This window comes from Diceros bicornis, chromosome 24 (genome assembly GCF_020826845.1).
Source record: "Diceros bicornis minor isolate mBicDic1 chromosome 24, mDicBic1.mat.cur, whole genome shotgun sequence".
Classification (NCBI taxonomy): domain Eukaryota; kingdom Metazoa; phylum Chordata; class Mammalia; order Perissodactyla; family Rhinocerotidae; genus Diceros; species Diceros bicornis.
Genome location: NC_080763.1, coordinates 22531530 through 22556714, shown reverse-complemented (window position 1 = coordinate 22556714; position 25185 = coordinate 22531530). Strand labels below are relative to the sequence as shown.

The 25185-nt window shown below is 53.2% G+C and overlaps 1 protein-coding gene across 1 annotated transcript in view; it reads left to right on the top strand.

Annotated features, from left to right (window-relative positions):
* The window catches only part of LTBP2 (latent transforming growth factor beta binding protein 2), a 106676-nt gene extending 82195 nt beyond the window's left edge, over positions 1–24481 (top strand). Inside the window, exons 17-37 of the mRNA XM_058567366.1 lie at positions 949–1077; positions 1813–1941; positions 6145–6264; positions 11094–11213; positions 12627–12749; positions 12978–13103; positions 13522–13647; positions 14529–14651; positions 14751–14876; positions 15313–15435; positions 16110–16241; positions 16530–16655; positions 17203–17346; positions 18244–18435; positions 18553–18636; positions 19366–19494; positions 19815–19952; positions 20038–20205; positions 20534–20815; positions 21766–21915; positions 22382–24481. Coding sequence (XP_058423349.1) covers positions 949–1077; positions 1813–1941; positions 6145–6264; positions 11094–11213; positions 12627–12749; positions 12978–13103; positions 13522–13647; positions 14529–14651; positions 14751–14876; positions 15313–15435; positions 16110–16241; positions 16530–16655; positions 17203–17346; positions 18244–18435; positions 18553–18636; positions 19366–19494; positions 19815–19952; positions 20038–20205; positions 20534–20815; positions 21766–21915; positions 22382–22527 — 2936 coding nt within the window. The 3' untranslated portion in view covers positions 22528–24481. The remainder of the gene's footprint in view (positions 1–948; positions 1078–1812; positions 1942–6144; positions 6265–11093; positions 11214–12626; positions 12750–12977; positions 13104–13521; positions 13648–14528; positions 14652–14750; positions 14877–15312; positions 15436–16109; positions 16242–16529; positions 16656–17202; positions 17347–18243; positions 18436–18552; positions 18637–19365; positions 19495–19814; positions 19953–20037; positions 20206–20533; positions 20816–21765; positions 21916–22381) is intronic.
* The last annotated feature ends 704 nt before the right edge of the window (positions 24482–25185 follow it).

The following is a 25185-nucleotide window of genomic DNA, read 5'->3' as shown; positions in this document are numbered from 1 at the left end:
TCCATTGGGTCTCCAGGGCTTGCTCAGTGCTGTGGGGCGGGGCGGGGGAGCCCTGGGTATGACCCCAGGGCGGACAAAGAGGCTGAAAGCATCATTCATCCCATCGGTTATTTGTTTATTCAGCGTGTTCTAAGTGCCAGGTACTTTTCTAGTACTAAGGACACAGTTCCCGAAAGCTAGAGTCTGCTCTCTGTGCAGCCCTAGCCCTGAGTCCTCGTGAGTCTCCAAACTGTTTCTGAATTCAGCATCTGTTTCCCCATTTCTTACCCCATTACCCCCACTCAAGGTAGTCCTCCTCTAAATTATTCCAGCAGGTTTCTAAGGGCTCCCTGTGTTTCCCCTTTCATCTGCTGCCTTGTTGCCTTTCTGAGGAAGATGAGTGGTCTTTCTGAGACAGCTCTGATCATACCCCACCTTGCATGACCCCTTGCTTACAGGCCTATCTCAACACGGCATTCAAGGCCCTGCTCAGGTGGCCCCAGCCCACCTCTCCTTTCTTCCCCTGGCAGTTCTTCCCAAGCACCCTACTCTCCAGATCTGTCTGTCTGTCTAGGGGAAACTGGGCTGGAGTTGCCAGGGTGGGGAAGCACTGGGTACTGTGGGTGAGGGCTGTGCCTGTATTCAGGCTGAGGTCAGGCTGGAGGCCTCAGAGGGGAGGCCCTTTGCTAGGACATAGGACACGGGTTACTGGACCCCACTGGGTCTTGGTCAGAGGGATGCACTACTGTAAGCTCAATTCCAGCAGAGCTCAGGGAGGAGGTGCCAAGGGTGTCTCATGTGAGGCCATGCTGTACACGGATGTGGGAGGGCCCAGCTAAGGGTGAGGTGAGGCTTCTACAGGTCCTCTGAGGCCCCTGGGCCCTGCCCCCACATTCTCCCCACCCAACTCCACTGCCTTTGCCCATCACCCACCCCGCCATAACCTCTGCTTTGCGCTGTCTCCTACAGGCATTGACAGATGTGCTGCTGGAGGCACCCACATCTGTGGCCCTGGAACCTGCGTGAACCTCCCAGATGGATACAGATGCATCTGCAGCCCCGGCTACCGGCTGCACCCCAGCCAGGCCTACTGCACGGGTACTCACTCCAGCATCTTGGGCCCACTCAGGGGCTGGGGTGGATGGGAGCAGGGCTGGAGGACAGAGGCAGCAGAAGGTCTGGGCAGTGCTTTGGGTTGGGGAGCTAAGGAAGAGTGCAGTTGCTGTGGACAAAGCTAACCTTAACCTTGAGGAGACCAGTCTCTGGGAGCACCATCTGGTGAGTCTCCAGGACTCGAGGAGAGTGGGAAGTCACCCCAGGGCACCCGACTGGTGCCTGGAGCCCTCAGCTCTGACGTCAGCTCACCCCTCAAACTGGCCATCTTGCTGCCTGCAGAGCAGACAGAGGTCTGCCCTAGGTGTACATGTCTCCACCAGGGCCACCCTGGGGAGAGATTTGGGGCCAAGAAAAACAAATCATTAAGTGTGGGCCTGATCCCCTCCCCAAAATTTTATACAAGGGAAACACATCCACTGTGGTCTTAAAGGAGAAAGGAAGTGATCACGGGGCCACTGGGAGAGGGGGCCATGGGGCAGGGAGGAGGTGCTGGGCAGCCGCTCGAGGCCCTCGGTGCCTGAGTGGACCAAATGGGCCAACTTTGTGGCTCCCAGCTTTAGAGATTTTTCATCTCCCCGGCCTCCTCTGCTCCTTCATCCCCTCCTTGCCCCACAGCACCATCCCCTGTCCAGCCCTTAGCGTGGGCAGATTGCTGGCAGGTGCCCAAAGAAAGGCACCGCTGGCCTCCCTGACCTCCCTTCCCTTCCCTCTGCTCAGACGACAACGAGTGTCTGAGGGACCCTTGCGTAGGAAAAGGGCGCTGTGTCAACCGCGTGGGCTCCTACTCCTGCTTCTGCTACCCTGGCTACACGCTGGCCACCTCAGGGGCCACGCAGGAATGCCAAGGTAAGCCGAGCCCCCCCTTGCTGCTGGGATGGGCACAGAATCCCACAGATAGTGTTGGGGTGGAAGAGGATCCAGGCATTCACAGCACCCAGCCACAGCACTGCAGTGTGGGGAGTGTGGGGGCCACAGGAACAGAGACCTGGGCTCTGACCTGGACCTGGGAGGAAGCTACCCCTAAGAATCTGAAAAGAAGTCACATCCACAAAGGCTTCAAAGAACTGTGGCTGGAGCCAGGAGTGTGAGGGGGTCCGGGGACATGGCTGGAGATGAGGACCCAAATTCTGAGTGACAAGGAGCTGCTTTCATTTGGGGTAAGGAGGGGACTCTTGGCAGGCTGAGGAGCAGGCATGCCTTTGCAGAGGAACTTGGGTCCTCAGCAGCTCAGAGACGCCTGCAAGGCTTTGAGCTTCCCTGGGAAGCTCTGCATGGGACCTCTGGGTAAAGATGCTTCCAACGCAAATCCTTTAATACGCAGCATCTGTACTGTTGTATAATACACTCCACACACACGTTTACGAGTGAGCTCACAGGGAACGTGATGCAGTGCCTTCCAAGCAGTGCGTTAAGACTCGTAACCCCTGGAAACCCTTCCCCTGGAGAACGACACTGCTGTTCTTGGGGCTCACACTGCTGGTTCGGGCCAGGGCAGCGGCAGTCACTCACAGGCCCCTCCTGGAGGCTGGGGAAGCTGTGTATGCTCCCATTGCCAGGGTCCCCTCAGGTTCTAATCCCCCAAGGATCAGGTCTGCTGAGACCAAAGCCACCCATGTCCCCTTGCCTGATTATGGGAGGAAGGAGAGTGGAGGAGACCAGCAACCTAAAAACCGAGGAGTGGGAGATCTGCATGCATCATTCATTCCGCACTCAAGCCTCGAGCAGCCGTATGCCAGGCGCAGTGTAAGCTATGGGGGTCCTGCGATGAGCGTGGCCTGAATGGTGGCTCTGTGGGACGAGGAGGCAACTGGTTCTGTATAGAGGAATGTGGGAAGGTTTCCCCAGAGGCTGTGTGGGCTGGGACGGAATAATAATAACTACCATTTAATGGGCACTTCCTCTATGCCAGCACTGTCCTAGCACTTTATTTTATGATGTTCATCATCCCTACCCTATACAGTAAAAATCCTTATCCCCATTTTATGGTTTAGCAAACTGAGGCTCAGAGAGGTGAACTGAAATACTCAGGGACCTCACATCTTGCTGTGGCAGAGCTGGAAACAGAATCAAAGTCATTCCGGCCCCAAAGCATGGTTTGCTTCCAACAACATACTCCCTTACACACAGGGCGAAGGAAGGGAGGGGGCAGAGGGTGTTCCAGGGAAAGGGAACCGTTTCTGCAAACAGCAGAGGAATGAACAAGCCCGGCAGGCTCTGGGAATAATGATAAATCCAGTGTGAGTGGAGCGTGGGGTATGTGGAGGAAGTGGCAGGGGCTGAGCCAGTTTCTGAAGTGTCTTGAGTGCCAGGCTGAAGCGCTTGGACGCCGTCCCGCAGGCAGTGGCAGCCAGTAGAGGTTTGTAATCAGAGGGTGGCGATGCGGTCAGCTGGCCTTCAGAGAGGTGACTCCGGCAGCAGTGCTCAGAACAGGCTGGAGTTAACGAGACGAATGGCTGGGGGCACGGGGCTTCTCTGAGCTTCGCAGCTTTGGCAAGTGTTGTGGGCCAGAGGCACGGCTCCCTGCAGGCCCAGCCCGGGGCGCTGGCCGGCACAAGCAGTGGCTGCTGCAGGGAACGGTGTTGCCAGGGCTGGCCCAGACAAGGGGTTCCGATGAGTGCCAGCCTGGGTGTCTGGGATGTCTCTGCCAGACCCGACAGCTGGGGGAGGCGGGAGGGAGCTCAAGGTCAGTTGTCAGTGCTTCGTGGGGCCTGGCTGCTGCTTAATGAGGGCTTATCAGGAGAACATCCACTTTCTAAATTTCACCAGTCTCGTAAAACAATCTCTCATTATTTTAATTATTTATGAATTATTTCATTAATTTATATAATTAATAGAATTCATTATAGTTTCTAGAATTCAAATTAATGTCAATGTAAATAATTGATTGATATAAATTATTTGACTATTAAATATTTAACATTTACCTAACTAATAAGTATGAGTATCTCTTCATATGTTAGCCATTAGGTTTCCTTATCTGGAAATCGTTTATTCCTATCTTTTGCTCAGTTTCCAGTGGTGGTTGCTGTTTTTTCTTGTGGCTTTTTAGAAGTTCCTTATATATTCCAGATACTTGGCTGGGCTTAGATATTACAACTCTCCCATTTTGTCCTCTGCCTGTTAACCTTATCCACATGTCCTTCTTTTAACAGAAATCCTTAATTCTGATGTATTAAAATTCACCTTTTTGCCTTGTTTTTTATGCTTTTGGGGCTTTATTTAAGAAGTCCTTCCCCACCCTTAAGTCACAAAGATATTCTCCTATACTTTCTGTCATTGAAGTTATAGTTCACCTTTCACGGCATGCTTTAATCCATCTGGAGTCCATCTTTTTGTGGGTGTTAAGGGCCCATTTTTTTCCATTTCCATTTTTCTCTGTAAAGCAGCTTAGTTTTCCCAGCCTCATCTACCAGGCAATCATCCTGATCCCACTGGTTTGTGGGTCCTTTATCAAGTTCCTATACACGGCTCTGCCTCTGACTTCCCTTTTCTCTTCCATTGGGATTAGAGCTTCTCGAAGGGAGTGCCAGTTATTTCAGAATTGCCTGGAAAGTTATTAAAATGCAGGTGCCTGGGCCTGCATGGTACTGCTAGGTCAGAATCCCTGGATGTGGACCTAGGAGTGTGCATTTTATACCTTCTGTCAGCGACTCCCTGTGCAGTAAGTTTTATGAAGTATTGCTCAGATGAAAACCTGTCCATAGACAAATGATTATTCTATTAATGCAATAAGTACTTTTGGGGGTTCTGTGCTCGGCATTAGGGACACTCGGTTAATAAGGCACAGTCTCAGCAGTCAGGGAGAAAAAAGCAAGTAAATGAATAGTCACTATAGGGCTGGGTCCTATGGGAACACTGGAAAGGGGCAGATGGGTTGGAGGGGAGAGGTCAGCCTCACCTGAGAGATGAATAGGAGACAGCCAAGCTGATGGGTGAGAAGCCACTCCAGGCAAGGGAACAGCATGTGCAGAAGCTCAGAAGCAGGTCCTGTGTGGCGGAGGCTAGGAGGTGTGTGGGAGGCAGGAGCCACGCTGAGAGAAGCAGGCAGGGGCCAGGTCATGAAAGATCTCACATGCCAAGCTGAGGAGCTTGGATTTTATGGGATAGGTTTAATGCCAGAATAATAGTAATAACAGCTAACATTTCTTCAGTGCTTACCTTGTGGCAGGCAGGCACTGTGCTAGGCCCTTTGCCTGGATTATCTCATTTAACCTGCACCAGGACTCTGTGAAGTGTTTGAACGAGTGCTGGGGGTGGGGGGCAAAGAGAATCCTCCATCAATTTGACTGTGGGGGCAGGGAATGGGGAGTGGCCAGAGCAACCTAGAGTTGATCAATTGAACCAGTCTTTGAAATGGGAGTAGGACTTTGCTGGCCATCAAACCAAGCAGAGGCCTTTATGTGAACAAAAGCTTGGAGGCTGGACCAGTGGAGATCAGCCAATACAGCAAGGCTGGGGTCAGGTGGCAGTGGCCTTGTGGGCCCAGCTGAGCAGCAGGGAACCCTGGTAGGAGTTAAGAAGGGGAGTGCTGTGACCAGAGTTGGGCTTTTGAGCCATCGTGGAGCACCAGCAGGCTTTGGGACAATGGAATAAACCACATCGATAGATCCACAGCTGCCTAAAATGCTGTCTCTCACTGGCTGCTTAATTCCTAACCTTTAAGAAGGCCCTTAAGAACTCTACGAGCAGACTTCTGGGGGATGTACTGGGCTCAGGAGGGGGACTTTGTTCGCCTCCTCAGATCATGCTATATGGACCACCACCTGACCTCAAGATCAGCCCTTGTATCGGGGTGAGGAGACAGCAGTGAGGGTCCCCAGGGGCCCCAAAAGTAGCCTCTCCTGGGAGAAAGGGACTCAGGGTTTGCAGGGCCTGAGCGAGATCAGTCTCGGACCTGGCATAGGAGCCCCCTGCCAATCATAGCTGCAGCAAGGATGCCTTCCCTGCCTGGGCCTCAGCATGGGCATCCTTGTCCTCGGCCTCTGAAGGGATGCTGCAGGACCCCCTGCAGGGCTGGCCCCAACTCAGGACTTTTCTCTGTGTTCGCAGACATAGACGAGTGTGAGCAGCCAGAGGTGTGCAGTGGAGGGCGGTGCACCAATACAGAGGGTTCGTACCACTGCGAGTGTGACCAGGGCTACATCATGGTCAGGAAGGGACACTGCCAAGGTAAGGAATGGGATGCCCCCCACCGTCTCCTGCTCCCTCCCCACCATCTCCTGCTCCATTCCCACGGGCTGCCCACCACCGACTCCCCTTCCAGCTTATCCCAGCCTGGACCCCTGGATGCCAAGCCCACTCCTATGGACAGAGGCCTGTCTGGGAATTCCAGAGCCCTTTTGTCCTCTTAGTGAGATTTTTGTCATCCTGTCTGCCCCTGCAGCAGGGGACCACAAGTAACTTTATGTACATAAGACCCTGGGAACATGCCCTCTGTACACCTCTGCCCCTCAGCCGGAATCTCACTGCTCAGGAAGAGTCAGTCTATCTGGGATGTGCCTGGGCCTTGGCCTATTGCTAAAGCTTGTTAGGCTGTGAGCTACTCAGGGCTGGACCGTATCCTTAGATGACCCATGCATGGACACCTAATAAATGTCCATGTGTTGGACACACCAACAAATGCTAGTTGAATAAATGAATGAATGCGCCCTGATCCTTGCCCCCTTTCCGAGGCCCCGTCACAAGGTGGCTGTGACATTGCCATCTGATCTCCTCGCAGACTGGCTTCAACCTGCCACTATCAGGCCAGCTCCTGGCAGCTCTGCCACTACCACCTCCCTGCCAGTTTGGGGTGTCAAATGCTTACAGGAGGTCTGGGTCATGTGCTCCCAAGACTGGCTGAGACAGGAATAAATGAGGGCAAATCAAGGCTTTCTCTGGAAAGAAATCTTGCCCCAGATCTGAGGTTAGGCCAGACTCCTGCCAGCCTCCAGGTTTTTCCTGGCCAGGACTTGCCTGGATTCAGAGGGTCCTGGAGGTTAGGGATGAGCTCGTGTGCCTTGTGAAGGGAGAGCCCCCCTTCCCAATGCCACTGCCACAGAAGCAAAGTCCAGAGTCCAAGGAGGTCTTACAATGCGGAGAGGAGGCTGGGGGTATAGGACAGACAACTCTCTGTCTGTACCCACAGCATGTCACCTTCCCCTCTCAGTGCCTCTCCCTTTAAAACTCAGACCTCCACAGGATCAAAGCGAGAGCCCCCTCCCCTTGCCCTCACGAGCATGATGGAGACAGAGAGCCTGGCTTTTTCCAGGAGAATGGAGAGTGAAGGACTTCGCATTTGATGGTGCCTGCTAATGCCGTGTGCTGTGCTAGGAACTTGGTAGATTACTTCATTTAGCATCACAACAACATGAGTTTGACTTTATTTTTTAAAAAAGCAAAACTAAAGGAAATGAACCAAGAGAAGACCAGGACATTGAAAAGATCAGACTTACACTAACTACTGTCTGTGTTTAGGGCACATGCTCTGGCGGAGACAGGCTTGGGTTTGGCTCTTGTCTCGACGTCTGAAAATGGAAACCATAATGCCCATCTCAGATGCTCTTGTGAGGACCAAATAACCTAACACTCACACAGCGCACAGACAGCCCCTCAGTGAATAGGGTCAGTGTTACTATCTGAGGGGCCCGTTCTTTTCCACGTCTAGATTGCCCCCACACCCTGGTCCATGCCTGTGGATTGCCCCCTTCCCTTCCGGAGGAAGGTTCCAGACACACACCTTGGCTGGAAGGTCAGGCTGAGTTCCTGGCCCAGGGCAGACACTCTGAGTCTGTTGAAAGAAAGACTGATGTAGCCTGCACACTTCTCCAGGTTTCCATGGGTAACCACAAACCCGGCCCATCACCCTGGGAGCCCAGTCAATTTCCTCTCCCTCTTTCTTCTTTCTCCAACTACGAAACCACTCTCTCCACTTAAACTCAAAGTCTCTAGTGCAAGGCCTGAGTGGTCTGGACAGCGGCCCATCCAAAGGCTCAACGGCATTTCCGTCGTACCAGGACTCTGGGTTCCCACGGAAAGCGGTTAGATTCCCCTGCAGACTGCCAGGGCTTTGCTCTCCCCACCCACATCCAAGGTCACCTGAGCTTCTGGCCCCTGATGTTCTCACATGGGCCAGACACGGCGCCCTTACATTCCTCATAGAAAGACTGAAGTGCTGGTCAGAGAAGCTCCAGGATCCTCCTGTCTACAGACAGCAGGGCGGCACTCTGCTCCCCAGGGTGGCTGTTTCCATGGGTCTTCTGGGGTTTCTTCCGCAGCCTCATACCAAGAGCGGGTGAAGTTTTCATCACATGGTCTCATTCCTCGGTCAGCAAACATTTGTTGAGTGCAGCTGTGTCCCAGCCATGGCCTAGGAATATAGCAATAAAGAAGACAGATAGCTCCTGCCCCTGACCACAGGGTAAAACCTACGAGAACATACCATAATCTCAGATTAAAATTCAAACCCTAGACTAGGCAGAAAAATTTGGCTCAAGTCCAGGCACCAAGAGGTTGGTGGAACAGCCTCAGGATATCTAGTGACATTAGAGCCTGTGCCCTTAACAGAGACTGGTTAGAAGTGGAATCCACTTTATCCAGAATCTTTATCTGGCTCCTTTTGATTGGCTTGGCTAATGGCTCCATTATATCCACTCCCGTTTAGAAGAGGCCTTCCCTGGCTCAGGTGGAGACTAAGGGCTGCTTTGATCTTCTCCCCTCCCTCTCCCACTTGCTAACAGACCTCTCATGTATGACAGTTGCTGGCTGGGGCTCTGGTCTGAGGAAGGAAGCCAGCAGGGGTGTGCCAGGATAGACCAGGTTATGTTTCATTAACAAACAACTCCAATCTTAGTGACTTAGAACTCAGCAAAGTTTCTCCACATGTCCATCATGGGTCAGCTAGGGGGCCTGCCCCATATTTCCTCATTCTAGAACCAGGCTAAAGGAGTAGCCAGCATCTTGAATGTAACCAGCCTCCAAGGAAGAAAGGAAGAACACTCTGCAGGGTTGCACACAATTAAATGCTTTGGTCCAAAAATTATACACATCATATCCACTCATAGCTCATTGGCCAGTACTAGTCCCCTGGCCCCACTCAACCACAAGGGACCAGGGGGCACAAGCCCACCCTGGAGAGCTGGAATATTTAGTGAACAGCATTAGCACCACAAGTCTTCCAATGCCCAGCATAAGACACTTCATGGACCACCTCCACAGATGTGCCCAGAACATTTGGGACAGGACAGACCTCAGGGCTCTTTGCTCCTGGTAAATCTAATCCCCTTCCTACACTGCGTGATCCCTGTGGGACAGGTGCAGAGACTTCATTTTTTCTCAGTGTGGTCTTAGAGGAGGATGCTTGCTTCATTCTCTTTCTCTTCATGCCCGAAGTTTCGCATCCCTGAAGCAGAGATTGCTTATCATTCCCAATGGCTTTGCCCACCCTCCTTCTGGTGCCTCAGCCAAGGCCAGCAGCCCATGGTGCTGGCTGCTCTCTCCTGGGTGGCCAAAGCTGGTGGTCCTAGATCCTTCGTTCCCTCCATCTCTGTCTTTATAGAAACTCTTAGAATAGTCTAGCCTGGTGTCGCCACAACCAAGCTAGGGGCTCTTGGCTGCCCTCGTCCAGAGATGAGCCTTATCTCAGTGTCCCCAAGATTACCAGGGAGTTCTGGGTATCTCCTTGCAGATACTCACCTGAATAACCACCTGCCCTGTATATGTTTTCCTCTTCCGGACCCTCAGGGTGAAGTTCTGGCCTTGAGAGGGCCCGTTCCCAGGGACAGGGGGCTTTGATGTGTCCTGTCTTCTGCAGACCAAACAACCTCAGGGCAGACTCATTTTCACCCTCCACTTCAGGGCCCATGTCCTATTCCGTAACAACAGCTGCCTGCTTTAGTCCCTTTGCAGAAAGCCTATGTTCTGACCCTTGGCCCTGCCTCCTGCATTTCCTCCTAGATGCTAAGTAGGTCTTCCTCCCAGGCAGTAGGGCCTCTGAGTCTGTGTAAGCTGGTAGACTTCCTCTAGAAGAATGACAGTTACTCACTTAGGAAGAGTAAATCCTCCTGTTTCCTCTGGAGCTCGGTCAATCTCTCTGTCATGAGTGGTGACTGGGAGCCTCAACACTGGGCTGGAGGAGCATAATGTCCTCCTGCAGTCCCGACCCAGAGTTCAGTCCCTGCGATATGACCTCCCTAACTCAGCCCAGATCCCCTGGATGCCTTGGATGATGGACTCCCTGATATGCCAGGTCATATGGGGAAGAACCCTGCCAGCAGTTCCTGGGAGCAAGATCTCCTCCTCCTCCTTGTTGTCACTCTCCCAGGACTGGCTCCTCCTCTCCCTCCATGGGTCCCTTCTTCCCCTGCTCATCCGTTTGGTGCTCAGGCTCTTCCTTTCTTGCTGATTTCCTGGATCTCACCAGAGTGGGTGCTGGGAGCCCTACATGGTTCTTGGCTGGAAGGAAAGTCTCCTGTCCAGCAGAGAAGCCTTGCCAGCCTCCACCCTTAACTCTGCATCAGCCTCAGGGCTGGTCTTGGCTTCATCCAAGATTGCAGTCACCCTCAGCGCCCATTCCTGGTGCAGGGAAGCCCCTTTTGCTGTCATTGCCCAGCCAGTGATCAATGCTGGGCCTCTGGGGCCTGCTGTAAAGGAATCTCAGTAATTGCCACCACTTGTACAGGAACAGGAGTTCACCAAGGGAGGTATGAACACCCTTCTCAACAGTCCACAGTAGAGCTCTTTCACCCTCCCACAGCTAGTGGTAACCACAGCCTCTTGCACCCACTCAGGGAGTCTCCCTGTCTAAAGTTCTTCCATCTCTCTCTTGTCCAGGACAGTGGGCGGGAGGTGGAGTTGGGAACACAGGACAACACTCACTTTTTCCTAGTTTCCATCTGCAGAGAAATTGACATCCCTCCCTCTCCCCAACCAAGGGCAGGGTCAAGGATTTGCTTCCTCACAGACCTACCCATGTGCTGTGGTTCCCAGGGATGACCAAGGGAGGGGCTGTTATTTTGCAGATATCGACGAATGCCGTCACCCTGGCACCTGCCCTGATGGGAGATGCGTCAACTCCCCCGGCTCCTACACTTGCCTGGCCTGTGAAGAGGGCTACAGGGGCCAGAGCGGGAGCTGTGTAGGTGAGGGCTGCTTGCCAAGGCACAGAGAGGGCTGTTTGGCCTTGGGACCTCTGGATGAGCCCTCACACAGGGAGGGAAAGAGGTGGGCAGAGGAAATGGCTTGGAGACTATTGTCCCCCATGATCGGGCTGGGTTCCCAGATGACGCTGGGCATGAGATGGGTGTGCTTCAGTTACTGCTGCTCTGCCCTCTGAATCAGCTAGGGTGGGGGCCCCTTTGGCTCCTTGGCCATATCCGTCCCAGAGCTATAGCCCAAGGTCCCAGAAACTTCCGTGGCTGGATCCTGCTGGGTAGAGAGAGGTGCTAAGCACCTTAAGAAGTGGCTGACTCTCAGGGGCTGGCCCCGTGGCTTAGCGGTTAAGTGCACGCGCTCCACTACTGGTGGCCCAGGTTCGGATCCCGGGCGCGCACCGACGCACTGCTTGTCCAGCCATGCTGAGGCGGCGTCCCACATACAGCAACTAGAAGGATGTGCTGCAACTATGACATACAAGTATCTTCTGGGGCTTTGGGGCGAAAAAGAGGAAAAATAAAGGAGGAGGATTGGCAACAGATGTTAGCTCAGAGCCGGTCTTCCTCAGCAAAAAGAGGAGGATTGGCATGGATGTTAGCTCAGGGCTGATCTTCCTCACAAAAAAAAACAAGAAGAGGCTGACTCTGGTGGTGTGAGCCGGCAGCCAGGCCCTGCTGTGGTTCCCAGGGAGGAGGGGTCTTCTGCTCTTGTGCATCTCCACAGCAATGTCTAAACAGCAATGCCTAACTGAGCAGTGGGTGCTCTTCTCCCTCCAGAGTGGGCTACATGTCAGCTGTAGGAGGAATGTTCTTTTCCCTTAGCCCCCGCAGGAAGAAGGGCCTGGGGTTCAGAATGCCAGCAGGGACTGAGTTGTGAATAGATGCTTTGAGGCTCTGGAGAGGGCAGACATTTCCCAGGCCTTTGAGACTGCCACTCAGCCACCCAGGCATAGCTTGGCCTCTCTCTGCATTGCCCACTCACCTACTGAAACTGGTTGTTGGGCTGGGAACATGGTATCATACCAGTTTGGTTGGCAGATGGGGAACCAGAGATGTTCAGACCCACTGTAAGGTGAGTCACGGGTCTTGAACACTTCACTCCACGTGTCTTCAGATGGGCCAAACCAGCCGCAGGGCTGGGGGACCTAGCCCCCTTTTCCAGGACATATGTAACCTGTGTTACTAGATAGAGCTGAAGTGAGCTCAGGGGGGAAGGGCACCCTGACCTGCCCAGGTGGGTGGGGCCAGGAGCAGGAATGACCTCATGGCCTTCCCAGGGTGGCCTATGGCTCCCCTGAATGCTGATTCCCTGGCCTCATAAATGAGATGCTCTAAGCCTGACAGTGTAGGCTGCTTGCAGGAGAGGAGGCCAGCCCGCCATCTTGGACTTTTCTCCCACAGATGTGAATGAGTGTCTGACCCCGGGGGTCTGCGCCCATGGAAAGTGCATCAACCTGGAGGGCTCCTTTAGATGCTCTTGTGAGCAGGGCTACAAGGTCACCTCAGATGAGAAGGGCTGCCAAGGTATAAGATGCTGAACCACCCTTCCTCCACAGGCAAATCAGCTTGTAGCTTCTTCCCTCTGCAGACACACTCCTAATCCACCTCTGGTCCCACATCCCTAACCATACTGACCCAACACATCGCTGCCAAGACCTGTCCTTTCCCCTACCCTGCCCACCTGTCAGTCTCTGGCTGTCCTGCCATGTCTGTCCTGCAGAGTGCCACACAGAACTCAATGGCCTGTTTCAGATGTCGACGAGTGTGCCAGCCGGGCCTCATGCCCTGCGGGCCTCTGCCTCAACACCGAGGGCTCCTTTGCCTGCTCGGCCTGTGAGAGTGGGTACTGGGTGAATGAAGATGGCACTGCTTGTGAAGGTAACCCTGGGTTTGGCAGAGTGGGACTGAGAATATAGGCCTTCTTACCTCCCGAAGAACACATTTGTCCCCCAGCTTTGGGCTGATGCTGAGGATCTCCAGCCTAGGCTAGAGGATCCTATAAATGGACTTGGCCCCAAGGAGAGCTTCTATTGTCATAACCCCCAAGTTTGGAGGTGAGGACAGGAGGAAAAGGGAGTTTCACAAAAACAAAAGGGAAGCTGATGGTAGAGCTGCCCAGGAGCATTCTGGGAACAGGTGCTGGGATTGCCCTGTAGAAGGCCCACAGCCAGGGCCTGCCCTTCCCCAGGAAGCCGGAGAGAGTCCTACAAGCTCAGAGGTATGGGGAGGCTCCTGCCTTGCCAGGTGGAGGGAGCCCTCCAGAGCCCCCCGGTTACTGGCTGTCTGTCTGCCCCAGACCTAGACGAGTGTGCCTTTCCGGGAGTCTGCCCCTCAGGAGTCTGCACCAACACTGCTGGCTCCTTCTCCTGCAAGGACTGCGAGGAGGGCTACCGGCCCAGCCCCCTGGGCCACACCTGTGAAGGTGAGAGCCCCCCGTCAGGGAGGAGAGCACACAGGATGCAGGAGACTAACACATCACCCTTAGAGGAGGGAGCAACCAGGACACAGCAGGGGCTGTTTCCAGACAAGAGGTCCCTCTGTCCACCTCGGATGGAGGGCTAGCTGGGGACACCTACTCTCATCCCTCCCCCAGCAGGAGTCAGAAAGGTGACTGCAGATCTGGGTCTGGGGGGCCAATGAGCCACTGGCTCACAAGCTTCAGTGTGTGTCAGCGTTGCTGGGAGAGTTTGTTTGACATGCGACATGCAGCTTCCTGCGCCTCGTCCCAGACCTATTAAATCAGCTCTTGGGATCTGTTTTCGAAAAACTCTGCAAGAGTTCCTCGTAAGAGTGGGTGCTGGGACCATATTTGGAAAAACATCGGCCTGTACCAGGCAATCCGTAGGTCAACTTGAAGAATCTCGTTTCTGTTACCTTCTCAGGTTCTCTGAATCTGTTTCCTTGGTTTATTTCTCATTTGTTTTCCCATTGCTTCTCAGTAAAATTTAAGCCATCTCAGCCACGATAAGGACAGTGGGGTTTGGCCACCCTAGGCCAGGGTTGCTGGGAGAGGCCGAGTGTCCCCAAGGTGGGCATTGTGTGGGAGAAGCCCAGCTGGAGAAGCCCAGCCAGAGGCAGGGGGGCGCCTCCTGGGCTGGGGCAAAAGTGGAGGGAGCTGCAGTCATCCTGCTCCCCGAAGCCTCCCTCACCAGCTTCTCCCAGCTCTGGTGCTTTATAAGGGTATGATGCCCCTATGGGTCCAGTCTCCTCAGGCAGGTGACAGGCCCTCTGGAGACCTCTCCATTGGTTTCTGTCCTTGGGAGGTGCTGCCATCGGCTGCCTTCCTCCGTGTGTGACCCGCAGATGTGGATGAGTGTGAAGACCTCCAGAGCAGCTGCCTGGGAGGCGAGTGCAAGAACATGGCTGGCTCCTACCAGTGCCTCTGTCCCCAGGGCTTCCAGCTGGCCAATGGCACCGTGTGTGAGGGTGAGTGGCTCAGGTCTCCGCACCGGGGACTGAGGGCAGTGAGTGTGTGGGGAGGTGGGAACATCCCAGGAGACACCACTGCCTATCTCCTCCCCGCAGATGTGGACGAGTGCGTGGCAGAGGAGTACTGCGCACCCCGCGGCGAGTGCCTCAACAGCCATGGGTCCTTCTTCTGTCTCTGCGCTCCGGGCTTTGCCAGCGCAGACGGGGGCACCAGCTGCCAGGGTGAGAAGCCAGCTTGGCCCTGTCCACTTACCAGCAGCAGGGGGCGCTAGAAGCTATGTCTAGAGTACTGAAATAAAAATGCTCATGGTCCCACCCAGGGATGGGAAGAAGGGAGGCTGAGAGTGATGAAAGGAAGCCAAGTGTCAGGGAGGGACTCGGAATCTTTCCCCAGGGCTTCTCCATGACGTCTATGGCAGCCATGCACCCTGAGAACTCTCAGAGTGTCACCCTTCTCCCCTTGACAGAGCCCCAGTTCCAAGCATCCTCCCCCCAGCATGGCCTCTGGCTTCCAGCTCTCGCTTCTCTCGGATCTTCCAGCCGTTTCCTACTCTGCGCCACTCCTTGGCCCTCCTGTGGGCTCCTCGGGGCCCAGAGGAAGCTGCACAGAGCCCTAGGGACCCATGGCTGCGTCTGCTGACAAACGTCTCTATTCTAGATGTGGACGAGTGTGCAGTCACAGACCGGTGTCTGGGAGGACACTGTGTCAACACCGAGGGCTCCTTCAACTGTCTGTGCGAGACCGGCTTCCAGGCCTCCCCAGAGAGCGGGGAGTGTGTGGGTAAGGACTCCGGGGGGAGTGGACAGGGCTCTGCCCCACCTCAGCCCACCTCCACGCCTGCCTGGTCCTCAGCTCCCTGGGACCAAGAACTGTAGCTTCCAGGAAGCAGAACTCTTTCCACAGATTAATTATCCAATGGATAATGCATTTATTGAGCCTCTGCTAATTCAGGGACTGTCTGAGGATGACAAAATGAAGACAATCATAATCCTTGTGCTAGCAGGGCACACAATCAAGTTTTTAAAGCCAAACTGATTCAATAGACATTTACTAAACAGCTGCTAGGTTCAATGTCTTTTGCTAGGACAGACAGACAGTTATGGACAATCTTGAAATTGAGCAAGGGAGACATATGAAGACAACTCTCTATAGTAATACACTTTAGTGAAGGTTTTGTATAAAGTGTTCTGCTGTAGGGAGAAGGGGGGGAGCGTCACAGAAGGCTAAGAGCTCAGTGCTTTCCTGAACAGCATCTAGCTCTCTTCCTAGACGCTCATCCCTGCTGGGTCAGGGGAAATGATTCTGAACGTGATGTTTTGGGATTGAGATGAGCACAGTAATTTAGAACAGATCAAGGACCCCAGAGGTTGTGGGGCATGACCTTGTAATGCCAGAGAGGTGGGGCCAGGCAGTGACCTGGCCAATTCTGTCCCCTCTCATGGCTCTGGGGACAGATATTGACGAGTGTGAGGACTCCGGAGACTCGGTGTGTGGGGCCTGGAGGTGTGAGAACAGCCCTGGCTCCTACCGCTGTGTCCTGGGCTGCCAGCCTGGCTTCCACAAGGCCCCGACTGGAGACTGCATTGGTGAGTAGGGAAGGGTTGTTGGAGGTGAGAAACTGAGGACATCCATTTTTCATGTATCCAGCTAGAAACTATTTTCTCCTGAGGACACTATTTTGCGGCTGTTTGCAGTCTGTATATTTTCCATAGACAAATACTGAAGAGGAATGTTAATGTTAGAGTTTTCTTGTCCCGGGTTTAGAAGTTACTTTTCACAGATCTTGGTGTTCATAGACCAAATAATTAAGTATTCTCAGCAAATAAAGAGAGCGCGAGAGCACACCCTATACTCTGGTCCCCACTGTCCCACAGACATAGACGAGTGTGCCAACGACACTCTGTGTGGGAGCCACGGCTTCTGTGACAACACTGACGGCTCCTTCCGCTGTCTCTGTGACCAGGGCTTCGAGACCTCGTCCTCCGGCTGGGACTGCGTTGGTGAGAAGCGTACAGGGCTTGGGTCCTTTATGCCATCTCCACAGATCTTGGCCATCCTGGATAGAGGCCCTAGGGCCCTCTTCCTGAAATGTTTAGGGTCACATGGCTCCATAATAGGTCCTCATAGAGTGAGCGAGGAAAGGAGATTTCAGCTCCACCCTACAGCTGGCACCTTGGCCAGGCTGTAGCGGAAGCGTGGCCACGTTCTACCAGCAGGGGGAGCAAGCACATTAATGAAGGCGCCACCCTTCTCCAGAGACCTCAGGGTCTCAAGAGGCACGTTTGGAGAATGTGCACAGAGGGAGGAACCCTTCCTCTTTGTCCACTTAGTGACTCTTTTCTGCCACCCTTCTCCCCTCGCCCTTCTCATGTCCTCTGTTCATCTGTTCCTCCTTCCTGCTAACTCATACCCACTTCTGCCCTTCCCCAAGGCCTAGCCTGTTTCTTTTGGGGGATTTAATAAGGATCTGCCCACTGGGCTGGAGGCAGGGGCAGGGGGCCTGGGTTGCCTCTTCTCTGCCCATGATCCTGTCCTCCTGCCTGGCAGACGTGAATGAGTGTGAGCTCATGCTGGCCGTGTGTGGGGAGGCACTCTGTGAGAATGTGGAGGGCTCCTTTCTGTGCCTCTGTGCCAGTGACCTGGAGGAGTATGACGCTCAGGAGGGACACTGCCGCCCACGGGTGGCTGGAGGTGAGCACACCCCATACTCCACCCTGTCATTATGCATAACCACTCTATGGCTGACAAAGCGCTTCCAGTGCTCCAGCTCTTGAGAGGGAGCCTGGGCTGGGATTAGGGCAGTGTGGGCAGGGGTGCAGCTTAGGAATGGAGTGTGGAGAGGCAAGGAGTCTGACTGTAGCAAATGTCAAGACAAGAGGGGGGTCTGCTCCAGGTCAGGGAATATGGAAGAGGCCGCAGGGCTGTGACGACCCTACAGGCAGCTCAGGAAGCTCTGATGCCACTTAGGTTGGCCCCAGGGATCTCAGATTGAGCCTTGGAGGGACCCTCAATCCAACCTCAGGGAGCCCTCTGGGTGAGGGAGGCCTTGAAGCTGAGCTAAGCTTGACTATCCCTCCCCACTGCACCCCAAAGCTGCTGGGTTCAGCCTCTCACCCCAGGCTGGGCTAGGACTCAGCTGGCCTTCTCTGACTCGGGGAAAAGAAAGCAGGACCTAGACCAAGGAAGGGTGGGAGGGGCTGAGGTATGGTGTGAATACAGGAATGGGCAGAGGGCTACATGTATGGTATGCAGGGACTGGGGACACCACACTAGAGTGGAGGAAGGCAGAGTAAAATGCTGCAGAGAAGAAGTGGGGTCAACGCTCTGCTATGCCACTTAATAGCTGGTGGCTGTGTCAAGTCACCTAGCTTCTCTAAGCCTCAATTGCCTCCTCTGTAAAAGGGAGCTGATGATGATAATACCCACCTCATAAGGTTACTGAGAGCATCAAGTGAGCTAACATAGGTAAAAGCATTTTGTACACTGAAAAGTGCTATATAAATGTTAAATTTTAAAAATAAATTCAAAGGTTAGGGTGCCCCAGAGGGCCATGAAGAGACAATAATAAGGGGGATCTATCACACATAGGTCAGAGCATCCCTGAGGCCCCGCCAGGGGACCACCTCCCAGGCCCCATCCGCAGGGGATGCTACTCTGGACAGAACGGCCAGCCAGCCTGCTCCAGCCTCCTGGGCCGGAACACCACGCAGGCGGAGTGCTGCTGTACCCAGGGCGCCAGCTGGGGAGACACCTGTGACCCCTGCCCGGCCGAGGACTCAGGTAAGGCCCCTGAGGGTCCCAAATCCTCTCAGGGTCAGCTCTTCACGGTGACACTGAAAGGAGAGAGAGGAAGGGGGCAGAGCCCTTCTCTCTCTGAGCTCGGATGCCTCCCTGCAGTTGAATTCAGTGACATCTGCCCCAGTGGTAAAGGCTACATCCCCGTGGAAGGAGCCTGGATGTTTGGACAGACTACGTACACAGGTAACCTCCCTATGGACCCTCCAAACTCCACTCACCGGAGTGGGCCCAGCCTGGTCCTCCGGGAGGTCCCTGGGGAAGCTCTGCATGCAGCTGTGACCTCCCAGGTCACATCCACCCTTCCTGTGCCAGGGCTGGCTACCTGCAGGTTTTTAGCCCGCAGTTCTGACCTGAGCTCCTCCTGCAGTGTCCATACAACCCCACCTCAGGTTCTCTGCTTCCCTGAGGCTAAACTCTCCAGGAACAAACTGTGATGCCTTGTACTAACCCGGGCACAGGGACAGAGTGGGGAGTACTGCTGCATAGAGGTCAGAGGCAGCTGCTTATCTCCCTAGCCCCACTTACAAGGCCAGAAACTTTGGGGAACCCATATCAAAGTGGTAGTTCCGGTAGAAGCCCTTCAGCACCCTAGTCCTGAAGCTGGAGAAGGAAATAACAGAAACAGAAGTAGCTTTTCTTGAGTGCTTGCTATGTGGCAAGCACTATTTTAAGTACCCTTCCTGTATTAACCTTTTAATCCTCACAACAATTGTGAGAGCTTAGTAGTAGTGTCCATGTTTGTTGGGCAGGAACTGAGGCAAGGAGAAGTGAAGCAACTTGCCCAAAGTCACCCAACTAGCAGGTGGCAGGGTCAGGATTCAAACCCAGCAAGTCTGGCTCTGGAGCCCCCAGTCTTAGGTACCACTCATACTGCCTCTCACCTCCCCCTCACCTCAGCCCTGCCCCCCACAGATGCTGACGAGTGTGTGATGTTCGGGCCTGGTCTCTGCCAGAACGGCCGGTGCCTCAACACGGTGCCTGGCTACATCTGCCTGTGCAACCCTGGTTACCACTACAATGCCGCCCGCAGGAAGTGCGAGGGTGAGGACACACACCACCCCTCCCCACCCCCTGGCCCACAGCTGAATGCTCACCCAGCCCCTGCCAGCCAGCCCCATTCTTGCTGGGAGTTCCCCATCCTGGGGAAGATGCCCACTGCAGCAGACAGGTCTGAGGTGAGGGGAGCTCAGGGGCTGTCAGGGATTGCACAAGGGGACCTGTTGGTGCTACATGTGCACAATGAAGCAGGGTGCTACCTCTTCATTATCGGTTACGGGAAAACCCCCTTCCATGAAGGTGGTCTGTGGGCATGCCGCCGTGGCACTGCCCCACATGTTCCTCCCGTCTTCCTGGCACCACAGATCACAACGAGTGCCAGGACATGGCCTGTGAGAATGGCGAGTGTGTGAACACGGAAGGCTCTTTCCACTGCTTCTGCAGCCCTCCTCTCACCCTGGACCTCAGCCAGCAGCGCTGTGTGAACAGCACCAGTGGCGCAGGTCAGTGGGCCTGGGGCGGCAGGGCAGCAGGGGCCGTGGACCTGGGCTGAGGGTGTTCACGTGCCTCTGTGCCCTGCGCCACCAGAGGATCTGCCTGACCACGACATCCACATGGACATCTGCTGGAAAAAAGTCACCAATTATGTGTGCAGCCAACCCCTGCACGGGCGCCGCACCACCTACACAGAATGCTGCTGCCAGGACGGAGAGGCCTGGAGCCAGCAGTGTGCTCTGTGTCCCCCCAGGAGCTCTGGTAAGGGGCGGCCGGTGCCTGCTTAGAGGGAGGGGGAGACACCTGCAGAGGTGGGCTGGGCGCCAGGGTAGGGATGCCCTCACCTTGGAAGGGGGGATTTAGAAAGGAGTAGGGCAATCAGAGTAGTGGCCCTGTCTTCCAACCCTGCTATTTGGGGACAAAGTGGGGCAGGGGGTGGGGTGGACAGAGGAGCACTGCCAGGACCTCTCAGAGGGCACCAGTCCCAGCATGTTCCCTTTCTCTGAGGGGCAGTGAGCTGGGGGAAATAGCACAGCATGCTAGCTAGCAGGAGGTGTGTCCAGCTCCCTCTCTCCTTCTTCCCTGACAGAAGTCTATGCTCAGCTGTGCAACGTGGCCCGGATTGAAGCAGAGCGGGAGGCCGGGGTCCACTTCCGGCCCGGTTATGAGTATGGCCCCGGGCCTGAGGACCTGCATTACAGCCTCTACGGCCCAGATGCGGCCCCCTTCTACAACTATCTGGGCCCCGAGGACAGCATCCCTGAGCCACCCTTCCCCAACACAGCCAGCCGCCTAGGGGACCGCACACTGGTCCCTGAGTCTCCCCTGCAGCCCTCAGAACTCCAGCCCCACTATGTGGCCAGCCATCCAGGTCTGTGTTGCTGCAAAAATGGGGAAGAGGTGGGCACCGAAGCTGTTTCACTTCCATCTCCTCCACCTGCTGATCACTGCCAGCAGGGTGAGGATGGGGAAGGGAAAAGACACGCCAAGCCCTCTCATGGGTCACTCAAGGGACAACTCCAAATGCCTGGGTCAGATCCCAATAACCCCCTCTGGTGAAATAGCACAGGGGACACAATGAAGTACAGGACACTGTCCCAACCTCAAAGGCTTCCCCGTGGGAGAGAACGAGAGAAAGTGCAGAATAACCTGCTCTACAAGTGACCTGAAATGTGAATTAAGGATTTCTAATCCCTTTAAAGGCCCACTGTGGTGACTCGGTTTGTAAGTGGCAATGACCCCAGTACTCAGGACTTGGATTCTAATGAGGACGTCAGGTGTGGCATCTGTGCAATGGACGCCGTACCTGCCACAGCCAAAGCCACCGTGTCAGACTGATTAAGACTGCACTGAGATTAGGGAGGGTCTTTTTCAAGGGTAGGGGGTTGCATAGAGAGAGAAGAGGGTTAGACAGATCTCGTAGAAGTTTTGCTTTGTGTCGAGTAAGGGTAAGCCCCTTTAGCTGTCAATCCCTCCCCCCAAAAAAACTATGTAAAGATTTTAACAAAACATCCTACCACCAACCACAACAAAACCAAAACTACAGAGATACCTAACTGCTCGAGCCCAGCATTGTGAAGGCAGGGAATGCCTTCGGCCTTACTGGAGGCTTCATTTAAAGGTCTCCCCCACCTACAATGATACATACTTATTTTTTAAGAGTATTGCCTTTTGTTTTAGCATCTTTCTGTGCGAGTTTTACAACCCGCCCCACCCCCACAGCAGAGTTCAATAGGGGCGCCCCCTTGTAGCAGGGGGTGAGGCTCCCAGGGTTGGGTAGGAAGCCTCAGCTTCCTTCTCTCTCTGACTTCCTCGCACCAGAGCACCAGGCCGGCTTCGAAGGGCTTCAGGCAGAGGAGTGTGGCATCCTGAATGGCTGTGAGAACGGCCGCTGTGTGCGCGTGCGGGAGGGCTACACCTGCGACTGCTTTGAAGGCTTCCAGCTGGACACGGCCCACATGGCCTGTGTGGGTAAGTTTAGAATCAGAGTGGCAATGCCCAGAGAGCAGGATGGCCCTGATGGCTCCGTGTGGAAAAGTCAGACTGGCCTACCTTTCGCTTAGGGATGTCAGACTGAACTTAGGATAACTGGAAAATCCACTGCTGCCCCCTAGTGGGGCTGCCCGCTGCCAGGCTGAGTGGTATAAAAGCTCCAAAGGTCTAACGCTGTATTTAGAAAGCCCTTTCCATGGAGGTCCTTAGAAGAAAAGCAGGGACAAGAGAGCATGGTCACTCTCCTGGGCACAGTATGGGCTCACTACCACCTGCTTTGTGTTCTGGAGTTGCTTAGTTTGGGGCTGTGACTTCAGCCTCTGGCACCCACACCTAGGATTCCACTGCAGGGCAGGGGCCAGGGCTTAGTGACCAGAGAGGCAGAGGTAGCAGGCCAGAGGCACTTGGGTTCCCTACAGCTCTCTCCTCCTTCCCTTCCTCTTAGATGTGAATGAGTGTGATGACTTGAACGGGCCTGCTGCACTCTGTGTCCACGGTACCTGTGAGAACATAGAGGGCTCCTACCGCTGCCACTGCTCCCCAGGTTATGTGGCTGAGGCAGGCCCCCCACACTGCATCGCCAAGGAGTAGCAGTGAGGGGTCAGTGTGGGCAACTACCTGGAAATGGCCCCAGCCACAGGCGGGGGCCTTGAGGAAGATTTCCTAGCTGGGAAGACACCATGAAGACATCAGGCAGGCCCTGCAGCCCAGCTCCCAGCCAGCCTTGCCTGCTATCCGTCTCTCCCAGCTTAGGCTCTGGCTGTGAGCTTCTGTCATTGCCGCCATGCTGCCATGCCCTTGCTTGGCTCGAACACCACCAAATGCTTTAATGCTTCAGCCACTGGCCATGAGGCCCAGTCCGCCATCTCTCCTGGCCTTGCCATGGGATGCTTACCAAAGGATGGCCCTCATCCACCCCCTCAAGCTATACAAACATGTAAGGTCCTCCAGCCTCACACTGCAGACACCCTTTTCTAGCCATGATCCACATATCATACTGATGATTCCACAACTGGGTCAGAGGCTACATCTGTCCTTGGATGGTCCTTCAGAATCTATGGAGTAAAAAAGGATTGGGGGAAGTTTAGGAAGTGACTCCAATGCCTCCTCCCAAGAACCATCACTGCCACTCAGCCAATCTGGTCTGGGTCAGATTTTGCCACATCTCCATCCTGTAGCCAGTTCTGTGGCCCCATGGAGGGGCAGAAGATCCCCTCATCTCAGAGAAGCAAGACTGCTACCAGCTTGCTGAGTGTAAGAGACACAAATGAAGGGGGCAAGGAGCCTGAGAAAGCAGCAAGAGGGCAATATGAAAAATATGAGGAGTTGATAAGAAAGGGGAGCCAGGGCTTTATGCAAGTCTAAAGAAAATATTCAGTAGCTTCAGGTAAATAAACACTCAAAATCTACCCAGCAATAGCTCTCATGCACCACAGCACGGGCTGCCACAAGGCAGTGTGCCCATCTCTGAACACCTGTATTCAATACACATTGCTTCTTACAGGAGACAGATCTCTCCTGGGCTCTCCTTTTGTGGACACCAGTTTGATGTACTAAAAATAAAGAGGTCTATTTTTTAGCTTGTGAAATACAGTGTAGTCTTGTTTAGGGGGAGCCAGATTTCCCACATTGTTTCTTCTCTCTACTCAGAAGCCTCTGCCTTCCCCCCCTTCAAAAAAGGATGGCTGGCATCCCTCTGAGTTTACAAGTAGAGACCCACTCCAACCTCGGCTAGCTGGGAGTTTAGAACCATGGTGGAATAAAGAACTGTACATCTGGGTTCTTCTGTTTTTATTTCATAGTAAACCAAATTTCTTTACCATGTGGGTTAAGTCTAAAGATTAGAGATGAGGCTGTGCCCACCGCCTTGCCAGCTCTGCCAATAGCCTATGATTGGGTTCCAATGAGAAATGGTTCTTTACTCTGCTGAGAGAAGGGAAGCTCTGACTTTGCATTTCTCTAAGGAATGGCAATGTAAATGAACAAGGCTTCATGCCGGAAGACATGGAGATGAATGCTATTTTCTTAATTTAATCAGTCCTGTCCTACCTGCTGCTCTGATTGTCAGCCATCACATACTAACTTATTGAATGCTTGCTATGTGCCAGGCACCATGTTGAGTCCTGTACACAAATTTCATTTAATCATCCAACAATCCTACTTACTATTTTTATTCCCAATTTACAGATGAAGAAATTGACAGAGCTTCAATAATTTGCTCTAGGTCACTATACAAGTTGAGATGTTTTCAGTAGACAAAAATATATAGTTCTTAAACATATGAAAGTATTCTGACTTCATTCATAATAAAAGAAATGCGAGTTAAAAGCACACTGAGATACTTTTTTAAAATTGTCAGATTTGCAAAGATCAAAAAGTTTGTTAAGGCTCCTAGTTGGCAAGCATCTGGAGAAAGAGGCACTCAGATACAAAGCTGACAGGAGTATAAATTGATACAACTTCTGAAGAGGATAATATGGCAATGCCTTTCAAAATTACAAAAGCACTTACTCTTTGAATCAGTAATTCCACTTCTAGGAATTTAACCTTCAGATATATTCTCACCAAATGTGAAATGACATACGTAAGAGGTTATTTATTATAGCATTATTTGTAATAGCAAAAGACTAGAAACAATTAATTGCTACGGAGCCCTGAAAAGAAAAAAAAAAAAAGCGGCTCTAAATGCCTTGATAAGATATCCAAAAAAAATTACAGGAAAAAGGAAGGTTGTATAACAAAGTGCAACATATGCTGCTATTTGTCTAAAGGGGAAAGAGAATTGGATATCTGCTTACCTCATCCTTGCCACTCCACCTTACACCCCTTATTTCAGAGAACTTACCATTCCTCAACGTACCCTGCTGGCACTGCCCCTCCTCCCAACCCTTGCCTTCCTGCTCACCCTTCCAGAGACATTTCATGCATATACACATATTTCCTTGTATTAAAGACACAAAAAGCATACTATGCATGCTCTTCTGCACTTTGCTTTTTTCACTTACTACATACTGGCACATAAAGAGCTGTCTCATTCTATTTTATGACTGTATACTATTCCAGTGAATGGATAAATCATAATTTATTTAACCAGTCCCCCTACTGATGGACATTTCCATTGTTTCCTATCTTTTGCTATTATAAATAATGCTGTAATGAATATTCTTGTGCTTATTTTATTTCACATTATATCTATGGGATTATACCTGTGGGGTAAATTCTTAGAACAATGGTGGTTCGTGGGGAGGG